This window comes from Rhamphochromis longiceps, linkage group LG9 (genome assembly GCF_057381845.1).
Source record: "Rhamphochromis longiceps isolate RC_006_pf linkage group LG9, R_longiceps_female_GT1.1, whole genome shotgun sequence".
Classification (NCBI taxonomy): Eukaryota; Metazoa; Chordata; class Actinopteri; order Cichliformes; family Cichlidae; genus Rhamphochromis; species Rhamphochromis longiceps.
In genome coordinates, this window is record NC_140565.1 from 22,343,069 (window position 1) to 22,363,712 (window position 20,644).

Sequence of the window (20,644 nt, forward strand, 5' to 3'; positions counted from 1 at the left end):
GAGAGATGGTCCTTAATTGGGTGATTGGGTGATGGTGGTAAAGAATTCAGTCAAACAAATTAGGATTTGTTTTTAGCCTGTTGTCTTTAAAGACAAAGAAATGTCTGCTTGTCATCCTTCATCTTGGTTACACAAGCTGTTGGTTGTGACATTCTCGTTTTTTCTGAATAGATTTAAAGATGAAGATAAATTAAGACAATAGTTTACAATGAAACAAGTTAAATACTTATATTAGCATGCCAACGTCATCTTTATTCAGTGATTTGGCATAGGCTACTAATATGTGCAAATTAGCACTGACCACAAAGCTTAAACTTATATCAGTTTTGATTGTTTTGCACAGATTTAGTCATATTGTCAAAAGTCTGATAAAGTCTGATAAAGGAAAACCTGTGTGTGTCGGGGCTAGCGGGTTGGACTCAAGCGCAGGCAGCGGGTTGCGTTCAGACTTTTAGCTTTATTACACACCAGGTGCTATTTACAAAAGTGAGGGATTGGGGAAGGGCTTCCACGGGTCCACGGGTAGAAGAGGAAAGGGACGGATGCTCCAAACACGCGGGGTCTCAGCCGCTCCTTACACTCCGCTCTCAGCTCACTCACGCTCAATTCCCCAGATTGTGGGGAAACAGGAAGGGTCCGGGGATCTGGAGACAGGAAGGACAGCAATCACTAACGATGCGTGACACAATTCACCAATCTATAAACTGGGATTCTCACTAACGTGGTGATTCAATGTTCCAGTGACGAGAGGCTCTGAGCTCCTTTAGTAGGGTCCGGGAATGGTGCTAAGCTACAGGTGATTGATTAGTGGCAGGTGTTCATGCCAAGGGCAGGAGCCCAAAGAGAGCTCCGCCCCGGCCGAGTGCTGCAGCAGTGTTGCCAACTTAGCGACTTTGTCGCTATATTTAGCGAGTTTTCAGACCCCCTTAGCGACTTTTTTTCTAAAAAGCGACTAGCGACAAATCTGGCGACTTTCTCTGGTATTATTGGAGACTTATTTATGACGACTTTTTGACGTGAAAACGCGTATCGCTCTTACTCTCAACAAGCAGCGGTGCTGCCGCTCACAGGCGGAGGATAGTCCTCCCCCAGCTGCTATCAGGGCAGGAGACGTTCACACCTGTGCATTAAAACGGCAAATGAATCGCGCATGAGCGAAGCCGCTGCTCACGCACTGACTGTCACGCAGTCAGTTCTTCTTTTACTGTTATGCTGTTTTGTGGATCACAAGGTTTAAAACTACTTATAAACACACACTCTCACACACAAAGTAACTCCACCAGAGTGCCAATTTCGGGTCACTTTTGCTGGTCCAGGCCTGGATAAAGGAGCAGTGTTGGAATTGTGACATTAAAAAACAATAATTGCTAAAAGAAATTTAATTTGTAGTTCTAAATAAATTCTAACTGTATTTAGGACGTTTTTTACTCACTTTATGTCTCTTTTCTGACGGTACCTGCTGTTGTTACCCTCTGTTAGCTGGTGCCAGGGAAACTTTCTTTGAAGTAGATGTAACACTGTTGGACTTAGCAAATAAGCTCTTATGTCATGTAAGAAGGTAATCAAACTTTTTTTTTTTTTGCCTGTCCCGTTTGGCTCTTTTGCCATCAGAATTGTTGTCTAAAGGCAAAGAAAGATGCCCAACGGATTTACTTTACCAAATTGACCATCCCAGCCTTGCCATAATGGTCCATTTGATTCACCTTTTATTGTTTATTTAATTTTCACTTACTGAACATGGGACAGACTTGACTGGGGGAAAGAAGGGGAGAAAGAAAGAGGGAAAGAGAAACAGCTGAGAAGAGGGACGGGGGAGAAGGGCAAAAACCAAAAACCAACAGAATGAGCAGAAAAAGAAAAAAAAGAAGAAAAAAAGAAAAAAAATGCTTGATGTGAAGAGGAAGAGGGTAACGTTTAATCCAGTGCCAGTCGCGTCTCTTTCCTTTGCATGTTTGCTTCTTCGGTAAAAGAGATCATAATAATATCTCATGATGAAATGATAAAACATAGGTATGATCCTTCATATCACGAGCGTGTAGATGCAGATGTAAATTAAAATTTGCCGCAAACACCCACGAGTTCTCTTCTCCTCTGCCTTTGGTATACTAGTTATGCAGACAGGCTCTAGCAACATACATAAAACATGCCTAGGCAGAACAGGGATGTCCATCTTTATTAAAGATGATTGGGCAACAGGACAGCTTCCACAAACTGGCACCTGCTACAATGTTTTGTTTTGTTTTTTATCAATTCAAATTTTATGAGAATGAATCAGTTACACAACCAGCAGGCATTTAGAAAGGTTGTAAGTCTATTCTGTAAGCAACCTGAGTTTTATCTGTGTCCAAACTTGATCTTCACTGATAATGCAGGCTTACAGTAAACAACAGTAGCATAGTTTTAAAAGAATGAAAATTTTATTTGAACAGACTCCACCAGAACAAAATGATTTCATTTCAGTTTCTGTTCTCGTATGACTTATGTGAGTGAAAAAAAAAGCAGGGTTATCACACTGAATGTGATACATGTGAAAACTATATCAGAGAAAACATGGAGTCTACTGCTTGGTCAAAAGGAGTGAGTAATTTTTAGATTCCTAACAAACCCCACTGGGGTGTAACTCATAGTTTTGTTTAAGCCTGAGCTTTAGAGACTTAAACATCTTATTTTTCTTTCCTAAAGATTCAATGGTGTGTACAGTTTTAACACTTCTCTAATAAAGGGCTAAATTACAGTTCTGGGACTCTGAGTAAGTCTTGATTAAATCTGGAGGCTAATATCCTCCACTCTCACCTTTGCTGTCCTTTGCCATCCTCATTTGTAATCTAGTTGGCACAGTCACCGCTATTGGTCATGGCAGTGTAATAGTGACATTAGGCGCCTTGGTTCCAGAGGGATCCACAAATGTCGTCCATAAATAGAGCGTGAAAGTCACATAGCCTGGGCTGCGAGAAGATAAACGGTCCAAACACACAGAGCTTGTTAGTCACGGTCCCTAATTACCAAACGGTTCATGTAGAAATGTCCCAATTGTCCAATCTAGTTTGAACAGAAATGATGCTGGGGAAGCTGTTGCCATGCATAGCTGTAATTTTAAGATCTTTTCAAACACACTTTTTTCTTTTTCTTGCTGTGATTGATCACGAATTCCAGCAACAAACTGTTCTGTTCTTTTTATCTGATTCCCTGTCTGTCCAAGGTAATTGCTTTTCATGCTGGCACCCCCCAAAAAATGTTGACAGTATGTTAATATTTAGCAGTATTTGGATGTAATCGCTGTGTGATTCAGAAGGGGGTGAAAATTCACTGTTGCCAAGACGTACATGAGTCATAAAGTGAATCATAATGTATTACTGAGCTGACAGTGATCTTTAATAAAACCCATCATGCACATATCTCTCATAATGTAAGTGATCAAAGATGGCGGGCGTGTAATTGGATATGATTTCATTCATTAGATGATGAGCAGCCGACAAATTGGACCTTGTCCTCTGCCAGCAGTACGGGTCACAGCAATCACTCAGTCAACTTGAAAGAATCATCCAGACCCACTGTGGGATAACAGCATCATAAAAAAGTAGTATAGTTGTATATTTAGTGTCTTAACAAAGAGCCTGTGGACTTGATGGTCATGTTAGTATTCATGAGCATCAAGAAAATGTGAGTCTTCCATATATAATAGCATACCTGTGTTTATGACTCCACGTGTTTGTCCATAAAAGCCCGCAATCCAAGTTCCGCTGGGGGAACTCAGCGTTAATTATTGCAGAGCGTTAAGTGGAACACACCACTAGACAACAGCTGGTGCCGGGTGAGGAATCTGGTGGGGGAGTTTTCCTGGATTGAGTGCTCCCTTTAACCTCAGCTGTGCTGCCGTGTCACAGTCCGGCTGCCCACGATCTCAATCCTTGGCTGCAGAATAATTATATCCTCAGAAAAATGACACAGAAAGACACAAACACCCATGTTTTATATGATTTTACCAGCTATAGTCTTACTATTAGGCTGGTTTCCTCCCACAGTTCAAAGGCATGCATGTAAGGTTAACCTGTGAATTCAGGTACAGTAGACCTGTGAGACACTGGTGATCTGTCCAAGGTGTACCCACTACCACTCACTCAGTGTTAATTGGCATCGGCTCCTACCATGCTTTTGCAGTTGGATAAGTGACTGCTCTTTTCTGAAGTCTTAGTAGCTTAAAATACAGAATAAACAACATAAACCCAAATCACCAGTCACAAAATGACACACAAGTTAAGGAATATATCAAACTGTTTTTGACAATTTTTACAATTGTCAACACACAACCAAAGCAACACATAAAGTGTATTTGACAGTTTGTAAAAATTGTCAAATACACTTTGTGTGTTGCTTTGCTTGGTAGAAAACTGTCGTATTCAAGGTGAAAAAGAGTCGCCTAACTAAACTGAATTTTATGGGGTGGCTGTGGCTCAGGTGGTAGAGCAGATCAGCTACTCATTGGAAGGTTGGTGGTTCGATCCTTGGTCTGCATGTCAAATATCCTTGGGCAAGGAGTTGCCCTCCGATGTGTTCATCGGAGTGTGAATGTAGATTAGTTTGCACTTGTGTTTAGAAGTGCTTGTATGAGTGGGGGTGAATGAGGCATGTTGTATAGAGCGCTTTGAGTACTCCAGGAGAGTAAAAAAGCACTATATAAGAATCAGTCCGTTTCAGTTCAACTGACTTCACATAGACTCTGTATAGCCTGTTACAGTTTTCCAGTGGCTCTCATCCTGTTATCTGTCCCATTTTGATAGTATAAAAGAATTTATGCCCCACACTTTTAATCAATAATAAAACTGCAGTCACCATGATCGCTTGCTTATTTTTAACTCAGTTTGGTCATCTACACCCTACCATGCACCGTGCCTCAACCAAAGTCATAATTTTAGGATCACTTCTCTAGTAGGAATGAAAACAGCATCATAACCCCAAAAATGTACTTTCCTTTAAAATCGTACAATTACAGATTAATTACATATACAATGAGCTGATGAGCTATAGTGTTACTGGCACTTCAATACAGTATGCACTCAAACACTGCCACAGTATCATGCAATGGTGCCACTGTGTGGAAGCAAGCTGCACACACAAAACCTGCACTGATTTATCTTTAAAGTGACTTACATGTGGAAAAAAAAAACTCTCACTGTAATAAAAAATAATCAGTGGAAGTGTAGTTTCTTAAAAATTATTAAATAAAAAAAAAATATATGTAATCTGCATAAACATATGTTTGAATAATGAAAATCATGTTATAATATCAAATACCATATCATAGAAAACATGTTATTGAGCCCAATGTTTGTAGTTTGCTTGTAATCCGTGCTTACAAGCTTTTTTCTTGTAGGTAGGTTAACGCTGTTTGTTTTTACTCTCTCTCCTCAATTATGCTAGCACATTCTTTTCACAAGCTGTTCACTACTCTTTAACTTGCTTTTAACTGCTTTAACAGCAATCTCTTTATGATAGGTAAAGATAACCTGCCGCTCACTGCAGCATCATAAAAAGATATGACACAATATATATCAACCCAAGGCAAGCTGTTATTTTGTGGCATTTTCTGACCTGTAGGACATTAACTGCATTTGTTGAAGGAATGGGAAAGACTACACAAGTGTAGATTTGGCTACTTAAAAAAATATTTGAGAATATATATATATATATTTCATTGTTAATTATTTATAATTGACCAATTATCCTCTTGTGGACTTTTACCCTCCAGCAAAACAGCATGGCAAATCAAAACCCAGCCCGTGTGGTGCTCATGTTGGTTGGATTGTGTACCTTTTTAGCATCCATCACGTTCAACTCGCTTTCAGGATTTGGTTTCAGATCAGGTAAATATTTCCAGAAGAATTCATTCATGTAAAAAGAACTCACTTATAGTACTGGGAAAATAACAAACTGCTTACAACAGTGCAATGCTTATCTCCCTACAGTTGTATTCAAGCAGAGCATAGAGGATGTGACACTTAAGTATACAACACAGATAACTCCTGCTCAGTGGACTTTTTTTGTGTGGGATTTCACATACTTTTGGGTTTTGGCCATGTATATATACTTTTTACTTGCACTCTGCAGAAGGTATGTCCCATTTGTTGTATTTACACATACAAATCACATGAGACTGCAATGTTTGGCAACTGCATCACACTCCAGAAATGATTCGATTTTTGTATTCTTTTATCTCATATATGAGAAATTGCATGTGGAAAATCATCCCACCTGGTCCAGAGGCAATTTAGACGGCCTCCGTGCAGTCATTTTCTCTTTAGATATTGCAGATTGTTCTCACGCTGTATTATGAGTCTGATTGTTTCCCCACAGGCACTCTTTCTGCACTCTTTCTCCCTATCTAACAATATTATCCATGCTCCCCACAGGAATGCTTATGACTGGATGTACACCATGCCAGCAGTGCTACCCCATGGCTTTCATGTCTCTATTATAATCAGCCTTTGTTTGAACATTACATGGCTGTTTCTTTATGACAGAGAGTAAGTGAACGAGCACAGTTATCCAATTCTCTAAACAAGATAATCAGCTGTATCATTTACTGTCATTTGGGCCAGTTTAAATGTCTGTTTTCTGTGTGTCTGTGTGTCTGTGTTTGTGTGTATAGATTGTTGCTGCCAACACTGATAACCTCAGTATTGATGATGCTCACCGATTACATTACCCTATTTTTCTCCTGTCATGGTCTGAAGATCTATGGAGCCTGGTTGAACAAATACCACATCACAGACCTCTGGCTCTTCAGAATCCTGGTAAAACTATATATACAGTCCAGTGAAAAGCCAAGGGCAGCCTTACTACTCCCACTGGAATTAAGAGGGTTAAGTGGCAGCCAGGTGTTGCTAATGAAATGCATTTGATTAATATTAATCGATCATCACTTTTGGTTGTTTGTTTGTCTGAAAGCATTTAGGTGTGTATTGATGCCAAAAGGCCAAAGAAAAACCCAAAAACAAGAGCTACAACTCAAAAATTACAGGCCTCAGTTAGCATGTTAAAAATTTTTATTTACTGTTCAAATTCATGGCAGCCACTTCTCAATAGTCCAGCCCAGGTCCAAACCTCAAGCTGTTTGAAATGCTGTGATGAGACATGAAGAGAGCTGTGCACAAATACCTACAAGCTCCAATTAACTGAAACAACACTATAAAGTTTAGTTGGCCAAAATTCCTCTACAACCATAATAGAGACTGAAAAAGTCAAACAGAACTTTTTTTTTCAACTTGCAGCTAAAGGTGGTCTTACAAGCTTGTGAATCATGGGGTGTACTTAGCTTTTTACACACTGCTACTATATTTTGGCCTAATTTTGTTAAATAAATAATGACACAGTGCAAAATGTCACCTGTCATTGTTTATCTAAAGAAAAAAGATACCTATAAAAAGCTATTTTTATATGGTGGTACTCACTGCCATTCAGTATTCACCTGAGCTCGTAACATAATCCAGGATGGAAGTAGGATTTAAAAGCAGTTGTAAATTCCAGAAAGTTCTTCATATAAAGGGCTAAAAACAGTCCAAGGTAGTCTATGTCAGAGTAAAGGTAAAGACAGCACTTAAGACTGTAACACCTGTACGCGTTTTATAAATGTATCAGTAGCTTTCCATTCACAGTCACTCATCCATAAAATCTGCTGGCTGTGCCAACACCATATTCATAAATCCTCATAAATAAGTCCTGGCTGTGTGGTGTCTGCGCAAAAGGCAACAGCGGTGTGACATTTGATGATTAAAGTCAGCCGAAAACAAACAAACAAAACATAAATCTGCTTCCTTTCTTGTGTTTATCTGTGAACATATTAAAAGTGTCACATGTGAGAAACTTCTAGAGTCTTACGAGCGCTTCAGGATCAACCACTGAAGCAGGTCACAACTTCCAAACTGGCTGCTTGTAATTCTGAAATGATGAGTCCATCATTAAAAAAAAAAAAAGACTGACAACAAATTTGATAATAAAGTAGTATTCATCAAGTAAAAGAAAATCCATACACACCTGGTTCAACCCATATGGAAAAGATATATATAAATCTTATAAAGTTCGTATCTGTCTTGTGTGAAACTTATATAAAAAGCATACAAGAGTGAAAACAGATATAAGATCCCTTGAAAAATTATATAAATGAAACTTGTATGTTTTGGATACTAAAATAATATATGAAAGTAATGAGAAAGCGGCCACTTTCATGAGTAAATCATATAAGCCTGATATGATTCACTATATGAAGTAGGCCACATCTTATGCAAGTTTTTTTAGAAGGTTTTACTATTTCTTTTCCATATGGGAATACAGCAATGGTGATATTGCATTACTTTCTGGATTTAGACGCAGGCTGCTATGGATAATTCTATTGTGCATTAACATGCATTGGCTTTGGTGAGCAATATAATACTTACTTACTTCATTATATTGTACAAGGTTCAAAATGGAGTGGCAGTGTGTGCAACATGGGGGACCCTCTCTGCCTTGCTGAACCTGACGATATATTTGCAGTATCAGGCAGAAACAGCGAGATGTGACTGTTCAATGCTAGCACTGACTCTGCTTCTGATGGAGCTGCTGGTCTGGTGAGTGTGCTTCCTCGCTGTGTTCTGTAATTTCACCAGTGGTGTTTCTGGCATGAGCAGAGGGCACCAGAGGACAATCCTTTGTTTCTGTCCTCCTTTGCGTTCAGGTTTCTGTTAGAGAACTTCTACTTGGATAAGCACGTGCGTTATGTTGTGACATGCTACCCTGTGGTAATCCTGTGGTTAACAGGCACCCTGAACAACTCAGAATCTCAGGGACGTTTCATTTACGTCTTTGCAGGTAAAGTTTGCACTGAGGTGAAATTAGCATTCTTGATTTTTGAAGAAGAAGAAAGCTTTTTTCTGCACACTGTTAATTATTTATATTAAAATATTTGATCTCCTCTTCTCTTCTCAGCTGTGATCCTGAGTGCTTCCTGTATCATGTTTGTGATTCGTATTGCTCTTGTCACATGGAGGCATCACAAAGTTCCACTTTACAAAGACAGCGAACCGACTATGTCACCGGTTGAAATAGCCTTGAGACAAAGAAAAATCTTTCTATGAATACTAGCTTGAATAGTTACAATGTAAGTTTTTGTTCAAGTGTTGTGTTGGTGTTTACATTTGTGCTCAATTTTTTTGCTGGAAAATGTCATTTGATATTTTTAAAAACTGAATTGTAAACAATTTTAGATTTAAAAATGTAGAACATGAATAAATAATTGGATTGTGCTGTTTTTTAATGATGAACGAAAATGGAAATAAATGAATATTAACAAGGAAGAGGGATAAGACTATCATGCCATAATTCACTTTATTTATTTGTCTTTTTTAATGAAATGAACATTTTCTTCTATTTAATTTTCTTGTTTTTAAGTATAAATAAAATGTATATACCAAAACATAAAATCTACACTAAAACCTTTAACTTATGTGTGTGTGTGCGTGTGCGTGTGTGCGTGTGTGTGTGAGAGAGCGAGATCCTTAGTAATCAATCAAATGTTTCAAGGATATAGTATTTTTGCCTATTACAAAGACTATATAAAAATAAACAAGTAATAATCATTTTGCATATAATTTCCTTATTTGTCCCACTGAACAAAAACCATGCTGGAGATGGAAAGAAATGCACTCAGCTGTGTTGCTGACATGTCCCCCCAAAAACAACAAATAATATACTTAAACAATCTTCATACTATCCATGTTCTTTCCTAACCTCAGGTCTATGGCTATACTTTTCTCCCAGTCTAACACAGCAGGCTAAAAGTGTCTCTGTACTTTAATAACTGCAGTGTGGTTAGAACAACCGGTAAAGGCAAAATTCAATATAGGGGAATTCTTTTATAGGAAGCTTGAAAACGCACGTTGCGCCACACAGGTTCATCCTGTTGTCGTCGTTAATATGTAAGTGTGCTACATATTCACAGTTTATGGGTGTTTTTTAGTTCAATGTTCAGGTGAAGTTATTGGGTCCATGACCTCACTGCCAACACGGTCCGTTATGTGTCATGGATAAATGTTTAGTGATCTTTATGTCTCTTTTTAAAAAAAATATGTGGGTCCATTCTGGATTCTATCACCTTTAGGTTTCATTTCCCTTCTGATAACCATCATGAGCTTAAGCTGTTAAAGCCTTGACTCTCCATGCTGGTCAAGGAGAGTCAAGGAAGCGCAGCTTAAAGTTTCTTGTAGAAATTCAACCTCTTTCAGCGAGAATAGAGGAGAGTTGAGGATCTAATAATGTTGCAATAAAGATGATTTAATTTCTTTTAAAAAAGCATCCACCCAAGCACTCTAACTTACTTACAGTTTTTTTAAATTAAATATCAGATACAAAGACTCAAACTGAATCTGATTTTTTTTAAAGGCTATTAACTCAGTCATTAATACTTATAACAAAATTCTATTTTACAGTCAGTACATTGCTCTTGTGTTTTTTCCAAAACTGTACAGTTTATATTTGTCACCAAAAGGGGGCAGCATTCACTTATTTCACGTGAAATGGTAGATTACTGTGTTGCACCAGGAGATGGCACCTTGGTTCAAGCTTTCTCAACTCTCAGCATAAGATAGGAAACTGCATTGAATAAATAAAAAACACACTTACCCAATACAATACAAATCATACTACAGTGTGGGTCATACTAACAAGTACTATTTTGTTAGGACAAGTTTGATCTTAGCCTTTGCTCGAAACATTAAACCTTAAAATCAAAGCATAACCTGGAAGAAGATAATAACATCATAGCTCACTCCCTCGCTCTCTCTCTGTTTTGTGTGGTTGTGTGTTTAAACCCAAATCCATTTTTCTTCATCTGAGTGTATTACTGTGTCTGTGATGTGAGAGCACAGAGATAATCACACACACGCTCAAGTTTTTAAGTGCCCTCTTTCTTGACGCAGCTTAAAGAACAGAATATCAAACACGCTCGCTGGCTGCGGGGAAGTGCAGCACGACCTTTGATGAGGTGGCTGAGCTGAATGGAGCTGAACATCACATGAAAGCAACAGGGTGGAAAAAAGACAATGGGGATACAATGAATGTGGCCATGGGTGGACAACGATGACCACGCAGCTGAGCGTATTTATCTCCATCTGCAGCATGGTTTTTGTTTGGTGGGACAAAAAAGAAAGAAAGAAAGAAAGAAACGCAAAATGCCAATTGTTTGTTTATTTTCATATATTCTGTGTGAGAGGCAGAAATAGTACGTCCTTGAAACATTTTCTTGATTATTTAACAAACTATTGAAATTGTAAATTTTTTTCACTGCTCTTGGTGAAGGGTTATTTTGGTGTTTACAGACTGCCATTAAATTGCAAAACCGCCTTCTGTGGTGGGTGGACATCTGCGACCCTGATCATAAACTCACAGTGACAATTTATTTGGTTGCCTCGTTTGGAGAAAACTCTGCAGAACATTGTTTTCTCTGGCATCATAAAGCAGAACCAATTCGCTTTCAGGGTCATTGTACGTGGAGCTTGTGTTAGAGCACAGAGGAAAATCACCAATTAGAAGACATACCACTGCAATTTAGCTTTGCGTGGATGTTTCAGTAATTAATCTATTTCCAAAAGCATTGATTGGTAGAGACCTGCAATAACGACGGTCCGGCTCACAGGAAGCAGGTTTGGTTTGAACCTCTTTACTACCTTAAGGAAGTCTTTGAGAAAGCTTTGTAGAGCAGTGACAGTCACTTAACTGATGAGCTCTTGAGATTAATTGGGACTAATCATTCAATCAATGGCCTTTGTTTCCAGCTACAACTGTGAGCTTTTTTCCCCACGTTTCTGTGATTGGAAACAGAATATATTGTGGACCATTGGCTTGAGTTTTTTTTTAATATATATAATATTTTTTACATGTTATACTCCAGAGTTATTACCACTCTATGACTTCTTATAGTCTAGCCATTGTTTAGTGAAGCCTCTCACTGCATTTTTGGCCATCTTGGGATGTGGTAGTCAAATTCTGCGTGTATGAGAAAATACGGAGTGAAATTAGATGCGTATCTAGTTCTAGTTTTAATATGGTAGACAACCAGAAACACTGTTAAGGATTACTTTAGCTCCACTGAGGTCAAGGAAGAGTGATTAAGTAGGAGGTGATATTTGGACTATGCGATCGTACCCTTGGTGCTTTGAAACCTGCTGTGAGCAGAGTGCGTGGATGATCAGATGCTTACTGGTTAATAACTTTTCAATCAGGGGTCTATCAGTATACCCTGATTAATCCTTATTTTTTATGCTAATTATGACAAATAATTTACCCAAATTAACTTCATGTTTTATTCAGTATGGCTTGAAACTAGTGATTGAGCCCATAAACAAAGCTTTTACTGAGGTCACAGAGCAAGGGAGGTGGGACGTCCTTTGGCAAACACAGGAGTCACATGCCCGTGCACTTCCACACTAGCTTCACATTTCAGACCCAGAAGCTGAGCGGCGGTTTTTATAGTCTCTACTGGCTGTGTCTGCAGTTGCTGAATCGCTTTTGCAAGAATGGAGGCAAAATGAATTAGAAAAATGCTCATATTAGTGCAGTGAAAATTGCCTTTTTGTGGTGAGATATAATAACTGTTTCTCAAAAAGAAACATTTCTGTGACTGTCTCCAGACATCTACTGGAGCAATTTTCAATTCAAAAATATAAGTAACTTAAAATAATAAGTAACTTCCTTTCGAGCAGCATGTTCCAGTAGTCGATTCACCTCTGACAGCCTAATGTACCACCTTAGATGATTAGAAAGCTCTGGCTTTTGGCCCAGTGTTCTTACAAAAGTCTTTCTCCCAGCATTTATGAGCCAGTATCAGATCAGACAGTTCCAATCAAATTTTCTTTAGAACTTAATTTCAACTGTTCCCTCCTGGGCAAAACAAATTATAAATACCTACGAGTAATTTAAAGATGTCAGGTGAAGTCCATTAAATTGCTTCATGCCTCTGACTCCTGCACATATTGCAAAGTGACGTTATCACATCTTTCCTCCAGAGGCCAAATCCTCCCTGGAGTAAAACACTGAGTGGAAATGGTAGATGTGAAGCAAGAAATGGAGGTATTTTACTGTCTGGCTGCCTTGTAATTGTTTCTATAATCTCTAAAGACCCTTTTCTCCATAAGAGAAATAACCTAGATATGCAAATGTGCATTCCCAATTAATTTAATTCACATAATTATGCAGAGAAAAGAGATTGGGTTGGAAAAGAAGTCGCACCTTGTGCCAAGTTGTCCTCCCACTCAAACCCCCTCGCTCTGCAGGGTACAGCTAAATTAGCTCGGAATACTGAAGCATGCTCGGCTACACAGATGAGCATCAATTATCGCTAACATTTTAATGAGTGGTCTTCAGCATTTGCAATCAACAAACTGTGAGTTGGTGGTAGAAATCAATAAAAGCGTAAGTTTAAATGCAGTGACTGAATGCACAAACACGACCCGTGACCCTATGTCCAGCATTTATTAATGCTCCATTTTTAATTTGCAACTTCATAGAGGCCTATTTGAGCTGATTTTACTGCAGTGTACTACTACTACTACTACTACTACATTTTGTTGCTTTGCCATCAAAGTTCAGCTTAAAAGCCCCTTAAAAAGTTTAATGGACTCTAACTGATAAAAGGGATAGGAGTTTAAAGATGGCTACAGGATGAGAAAGAAACCATAGACTGTATATATGAGATGGAGGTGATCTCCTTGCCATCACCCACTAGTTAGTGCAGTCCCATCTTAAAGATTTGATCAAATCATTTTGAAACTGGACATGGTAAGCAAAGGGTGGATTTCATTTCATGTTCATGAGTTAACAGGTCATCAATCACAAAGTAGACCTGCCTTTATAATGCTGTGCTTTACTGGACTTACTGACTTTAGCTGGCACCATCATTTACAAATTGAACTCCATGTTGTATTCAGTAAGACTTGAAACTAGATTGAGCCCATAAACTCAGCAGTAAAGTGTTTTAAGGTCATAGAAGCAGCTGAACGGCTGTTCTTCCTTGCAATTATACAAATATTTAGCAACATTTCCAGATTACCTTCACTTGTCTTACCTGGAAGCTAATTCCCTCTTTTACATACAGTTTATTTAAATAATACACTTTTTGAGAACCGTGCGAAAGTGTTTTATTCCTGCTCTGCATGATTTATTTATAGTCTAAAAAGAAAATTATAAGATCAAAATATTATGATCTCAGCTGCCTTTATAAATCATTCAAATTTTAGCCATTGTTAGCTTGTATGACTTTTTTTCTGTTTGGTGCTTGCTATTAATTAGAATAAAGTTAAATTCATCAGTCAGAAACTCACTTTTATGAGTTCTTTTATGAGTCATTAAATAACTCATGACTAAAAGGATTTTTATATTTATTTTGTACAACTGAGACAAAACATTAAATATATCTGCTCAGTTCTTAGCAGTATTATAGTCTAGCAGTACTCAGTATAATATTAGCACAGTGCAAACAACATAATAATACCCTATATGTTCTGCTTTTATTGCAGTAATTATGGCTCTACTGAAATTACTGGGCCTAACCTAAAGCTGTAAAGATCAAACTTTGAACACATGACTCTATGTTGGCTTTGGCTGGAAGCAAACAAATTTTGTCAGATCTCATTATTAAAACTGAACATGGTAATGCCAATTACCTTGCCAATTAGACAATTAGAATATATGTGTAAATGCTGTGAATTAATTAATCCCATGACGAGGATGCACTAATTAGCTGGTAATCCTTGACTCTGATTGCTCCATACTTATGTTAAACCCACTCAGTCCAGATATGGGGACAGCACACACCAAAGTGTGGAATCTGTAGGAATAATTATTCCTTTAAATGAATGGGTTTAAAAAAAATAGATCTGGCTAATTAGCGGCATTACTTCTCTGTCTGTGCAAATGAGCATTGACAGATGTCTTCTAGGACGCAGGCAAACCAACAAGGAGCATGTTGATGTTAATCAAAAGATATAGATTTAATTTACAGTTGTAATTAAGAGGATAATAATTATAGTGAACATGGTTCTCTAGTGGTCTTTAAATGACTTTAAAAAGACAGAAATGTAATTCGTTCATTATAAAGCGTCTAAAGTGCTGAAGAGCTGACAATTATGCTGTTATGTGTTTATATGCTTTCCTCAACTCTGATTTCAGTATAATCTGCTCATTATCACATTGCTTCCATGCAAAACTAGATGGTTGACTAAATTTGTTGCATGGCTCTAAATTGTGGAAATCATGTTAAAATACAAACCACTTTAATGTGTCACTGTTTAGACAATCATCCTTATGGTGAGGGAATCCCTTTAAGTTAGCAAAACTGGGCCTAAATTCTCAATAATTCTGAAGTGATGCAATTATAAGTGCGTGCCAGTATTTTGTAGGGTTTATCATGTGAAGTCTATGATAAAATTTCACTCTACTGAAAAAAATTTCTACAGTTTGGTTGAATTGCTAACTAGTAACTCTTTGTTGATATGTTAACTTTCTTGCAGGGGTTTGTTGTGTGACCTTCATGTAAAAGAGAAAGTAAACCCTCTTATAAGTCTAAGACTTTATATAAACAGGCAAAATAAAACGTAATCAGGCTCTTAGCTGTTCTTAAAATCAGTTAAGACCTCCGGTGAATAGCAACAAATGCTGTTATCAAAAATAAGCCAAAATGCAGAAGCAGTGTGTGAAAAACTAGCACAATCTTAATTCTTTCATAGTAATTAAGAGGATAATTAGAAGCCAGGTGCTGCTGATGAAATGGACTTTGATTAATTGATCTTCAGAAAGCGTCACCACTTCTATGAAAGCTGATGTTTTGATCATTTTGCAAGGAAGAAAGACATCAACAATGATCTTAGAGAAGCAATTATTGCTGGCCATCAATCTGGGAAGGGTTATAAGTCCAGCTTTTCATAAATAGAAAGGTTAGTCACAAGTGGAAAACATTCAACACAGTTGTCAGTCACCCAGGATTGGACAGATTGCATTGTGCCATGCATCCATTTTCTTCTACTTATCCATGTCAGGTTTTTAGGGGCGCTGCAATCTGTCGCAGCTGTCACAGGGCAAGAGGGGCATACCCCGGACAGGTCAGAATGTGCATGCATGCTATCCTCAGGGAAACTGCAAAAACCCCAAAAGCTACATCTCAGATTCTTACAGAGTCTGAGATGTAGCTCATGACAGTAAATCATGATGACAGTTGTTTGAAAAGGTGGCCAGGAGAAAGAACATGGCATGGCATAATGCACAACCAAAATTTATTGGAAACTGGGTCATAGAACAAGAAAATGATCACAAGCACAGCAGCAAATGTACAACTGAGTGGTTGAAAAAGAAAAAAAATCAGGGTGTAAAACGTGTCAGAGTCTAGACCTCAACCTGACTAAAATGCTCTAGTGGGACCTGAAGAGAGCTGTGAATAAATTAATGTCTGCAAGACTTAATGAACTGAAGCAACATTATAAAGATGACTGGGTGTGATGGCCTCAGCCACACATGGGTAAAAGCAGTCCACACACTCACCACATTAGTTTGGTTTGCAGTTAAACATGCATTTCAGTAATATAATTAATTCATTTCTCTGCTTAAACCTAACAGATATTATGAAGTGCACACATAATTAGTACTGGTGTTTGTTCTGTCCCCTATTGTAAATAAATGATTTGGCCAAACCACTATAAAAGGTTACCCTCCTGTGTCTTTGTGTTTAGGTGAGTTTGTGAGTTTAGTTGTGTAAACTTTGTGGGTATTTAAGGTTTTATATGTCACTTTTTAATTAGAGTTATATTTAGCTGATCTCTTTTATGGCCCCATTCATTATATTTTGAACTTTGTCTTTTTTAACTCCATTGGGGGGGGGGTCAAGATTTAAAAACAAACAAAAAAAACCACTGCCTTTGCTGCTTGGTCCTTCACAGTGGGTCAAAAGTCCTCCACAGTGATGTCAGAGACTGACAAATTCATACAGAAAACAGTTACTTTAACTTATTGTCGATAGAGCTGGTTCTCCAAGCTATTGAATCATGGGGTGTACTTATTTTTTTAGAAAAATATCTTTGCTCTCTTATAACCTCAGCACACTGCATACTTGAATATTAACGGCCCTAGAGGTCAATTCTGTCTAATGAAATGTTGGCACAAGTTGGCTTAGATGTCCTTCATTACTTACTGCAGCCAAAATGGGGCCTCTAATGTTATTGTGATTCTAGGAATAGTAAATCAAGCTGTCAGATAAATACGTTGTTTCTGTTTAGAAGCCACTGTAATTGGGAAATTTCAGCAAAATGTCCTATGTAGGCAATAAAACCATTCTTTACTCGGTCACTCAGGCACGGCTGGCTGCCGGCAGAGCTCACGGGCGCGTCACTGCAACTCCCCCTGGCTTCTGCTCCGCGGCTGCTGAGTGAGCCCTCATCTGGGACTCTCCTCAGCTCTTTCTGGGACAGTGGCGCGGCTGCCCCTCTGTTGGTCTTCCTTGGTCTCTTGTGTTCTGGGGGCCTCTGGATGTCTGGAGTTTTGATCTCCTCCATACCTGCTTCATGCCCTGGAGGACGGGGCTGTGGCCCCCCCACACCCTCTAGCAGATCATTACATGAAGGAACCTTTTAAAAAACAAAAAACAAGCGCGTCCATGTTCACAGGTGTACACACGGGTGATCACACCCACAAACTACACCCTTTTTGGCTCCTACCTCAAAGCACACTGTGTTCTGTTGATCTTATGTGCTGCACAATAATGTTTAACATTTAGTATTTACTGTCATATTCCCATATATCATTGTGATGTTGTTTATTCTATTACTCTTGTTCTCTTCTGCTTGTTTTCTTTTTTCTTTCTCAGCAGGTGACCCAGGTGATTGATATATGCTTTTTTTTTCTTTTTTCTTCTTTTTTTTCTTTTTCTGCTCATTCTGTTGGTTTTTGTTTTTTGCCCTTCTCCCCCGTCCCTCTTCTCAGCTGTTTCTCTTTCCCTCTTTCTTTCTCCCCTTCTTTCCCCCAGTCAAGTCTGTCCCATGTTCAGTAAGTGAAAATTAAATAAACAATAAAAGGTGAATCAAATGGACCATTATGGCAAGGCTGGGATGGTCAATTTGGTAAAGTAAATCCGTTGGGCATCTTTCTTTGCCTTTAGACAACAATTCTGATGGCAAAAGAGCCAAACGGGACAGGCCAAAAAAAAAAAAAAAAAAGTAAGGAACAGAGGTGATTTGAGTGGCTTTGAACTTGGCATGGTTCTTAATGCTAAAAGATCTTGTATTACTGCTGATTTACTGTGATTTTTCCCATGCAACCACTTCTACAATTTAGAAAATTATCTGAAAAAGAGAAAATCTCCATTTGCTGTTTGTGCGTTGTGAAAAATGTGAAAAATGGCCACACTGCTTTAAGTTGATGGGAAGGAAACAGGAACTTGTTAACTCCTTGTTACAACAAAGGTATGCAAAAGAGCATCTTTGAATACATAACACGTTGAACCTTAATCACATCAGCGGCAGAAAACCCCTTCTGTCAGCTAAGAGCAATAAACTAAGGGTGCAAATCACAAGAGCTCATCAAATTCTACAATAGAAGAGAGTGGACAATGTAAAAGTATTGCCTGGTCTGGTGAGTGTTAATATGGATCAAAATCTCTAAGGAATGTTTCAAACACCTTATTGAATCTGCATGTTGTAGAATTAAGCCAAGGGAGATGGGTCCAACTAGTCCAGCTGGGTAGTCGGAAGCTGTGGCTAATAAAGTGTCCAGTAACAAGTAAACTAATGAAGCTCATGCGCAAGTTCAGATAGATAGATCTATGGCCTCACATTTGTCCGCTCCCAGGTGCTGTCAGCTTAATCTAAGCTTATCACTTCCACTTTCCCACACTGTCAAACTGTTTGTGTCATCACTGGTCTAGTCCAATCAACTTCTCCCTAGGTTAATAGCACTTAAATATAGTCCATCTCTTTGGTAATATGTCAAACTACTGCTATGCATCTCACTTCACTGCAAGCCTACTGATTTAAAAAAAAACAAACTGACTAGCTTAGTTATTTATCTTGAGTGGCTTGTGCACAACAGATTACAACATTAGAATTTATTACAAAAAACCTTCAAGGCCTTTCCTCAGTTAGCCAGCAGAAAACAGTGGGGAACACAATAATCTAATAATGTGATTCCTACTACACAAATGGTCTCTTTTTCATAAACACAAACTGCACAAAAAGACTCACACTGCACTGTGCGCAAACAGAGTATTCAAGATTCAGGCTTTATTCCACAGAAATGCTTTTTGTTTGTACATGAAGTTCCATTTAATGACATTGACCCAGCAAGACCCTGAATGAGAGGGGTCTATCTCTTTGCAAGGTTTCTAATGTTAAAAGATTGCAGGCTTGACTTCTCCCTGAAAAGCTCTGTGCAGCTGAGGAACGGGGCGACGCAAAAATTGTCAGCTCTTTCTTGGCTCCCTTTTCATATTTGTCATATGAAGCACTTAGAACATAAAAGGATGCTTATTGTCTCCAGGGGCCCGTTCTTCGTACGTCGCTTACTACATCCAAGATCAAATGACACATCCAAGATCAAATCATCGCGCTAACCGTGAGCTCGCTAATCCGGTTCCCCGAACACACCTGCTGTTGACGATTACTACAGCTGGATGAAGTAATGCGCGATCACTGGGTGCCGTAAAAGGGGCTACGCATCGATAGCAGAAACAGTGATCGGCAAGCCTCTGATTGGTCGGCGAAAATGTCGAAGGAGCGCGCACAGTACTTCACCGCAGCGGAGCAAGAACTCCTGATTGAGGGATTTCAGGAGTACCAGAGTGAAATTAAAACGCAAGGTAACAGTGCGAAGGCTGCAAAAGCAAGGAGAGAGGGCTGGCAGAAAGTTGCTGACAAATTAAACGCGTAAGTAATGCAACATATTACATGGCACCATACCATATCATATTTTATCATATCAAATCATACCACATGATATCCTCTTACACATTAGAGCCACAACCGGACCCACCAGAACATGGGAACAAGTAAGAGTGAAATACAAGAACATACTACAGAATGGTAATATCCAACACTCATATTGCTGTCAGTCACTTGAAAAGACACCCCTGAAACAATCCCTGTGTTTGTGTATAACAGCAACCAAGAAAAGGGCAGAGCAACAAAAGACAGGTGGTGGTCCTGCACCCCCTCGTCACACCCCAGCAGAGGAGCTGGCCCTAAGGTTGAATGCCACCAGACCCATTGTTGAGGGCATCCCTGGGGGCAGCTCTTCCGGAGACCAGAAGCCGGGGTGCAGTAGCAGCAGCACCTACATAACTGGTGAATGGGCTCATGATTCCATGTGCACAATGTCAAATATGTGGTTGTTGCCTAAATGAAAATGCTATTCGAACTGTGACATTCATTCATTGGCACTGTGGGTTTTCTCTGTGTGTAGTGTTACATGACACACCATCACTTTTAGCTGTTCCCATGGAAGGGGTGACTGGAACATGCACAGTAAGTTGGGAGATATACATATATCTGTCCCCACCCAATTGTACAGACCTATAGGCTGTACCACACCCCAGAGGTGTGGACTCGAGTCACATGACTTGGACTCGAGTCAGACTCGA

The 20,644-nt window shown here is 38.9% G+C and overlaps 1 protein-coding gene and 1 long non-coding RNA gene across 2 annotated transcripts; one reads left to right on the forward strand and one right to left on the reverse strand.

The window, feature by feature from the left end:
• Positions 1-546: 546 nt before the first annotated feature.
• Positions 547-3,745, reverse strand: LOC146662312 (uncharacterized). Its single transcript, XR_014913200.1, has 3 exons — positions 3,688-3,745; positions 2,794-2,945; positions 547-644 (listed from the first exon to the last, which is right to left on the reverse strand). It is a non-coding gene; the product is annotated as an uncharacterized LOC146662312 (long non-coding RNA).
• Positions 3,746-5,755: 2,010 nt separating this feature from the next.
• LOC146662313 (uncharacterized) lies at positions 5,756-9,110 on the forward strand. Its single transcript, XM_085417793.1, has 7 exons — positions 5,756-5,861; positions 5,964-6,108; positions 6,408-6,521; positions 6,647-6,791; positions 8,455-8,603; positions 8,711-8,844; positions 8,962-9,110. The coding sequence occupies exons 1-7, from the start codon at positions 5,756-5,758 to the stop codon at positions 9,108-9,110; spliced, it is 942 nt and encodes a 313-aa protein (XP_085273919.1).
• The last annotated feature ends 11,534 nt before the right edge of the window (positions 9,111-20,644 follow it).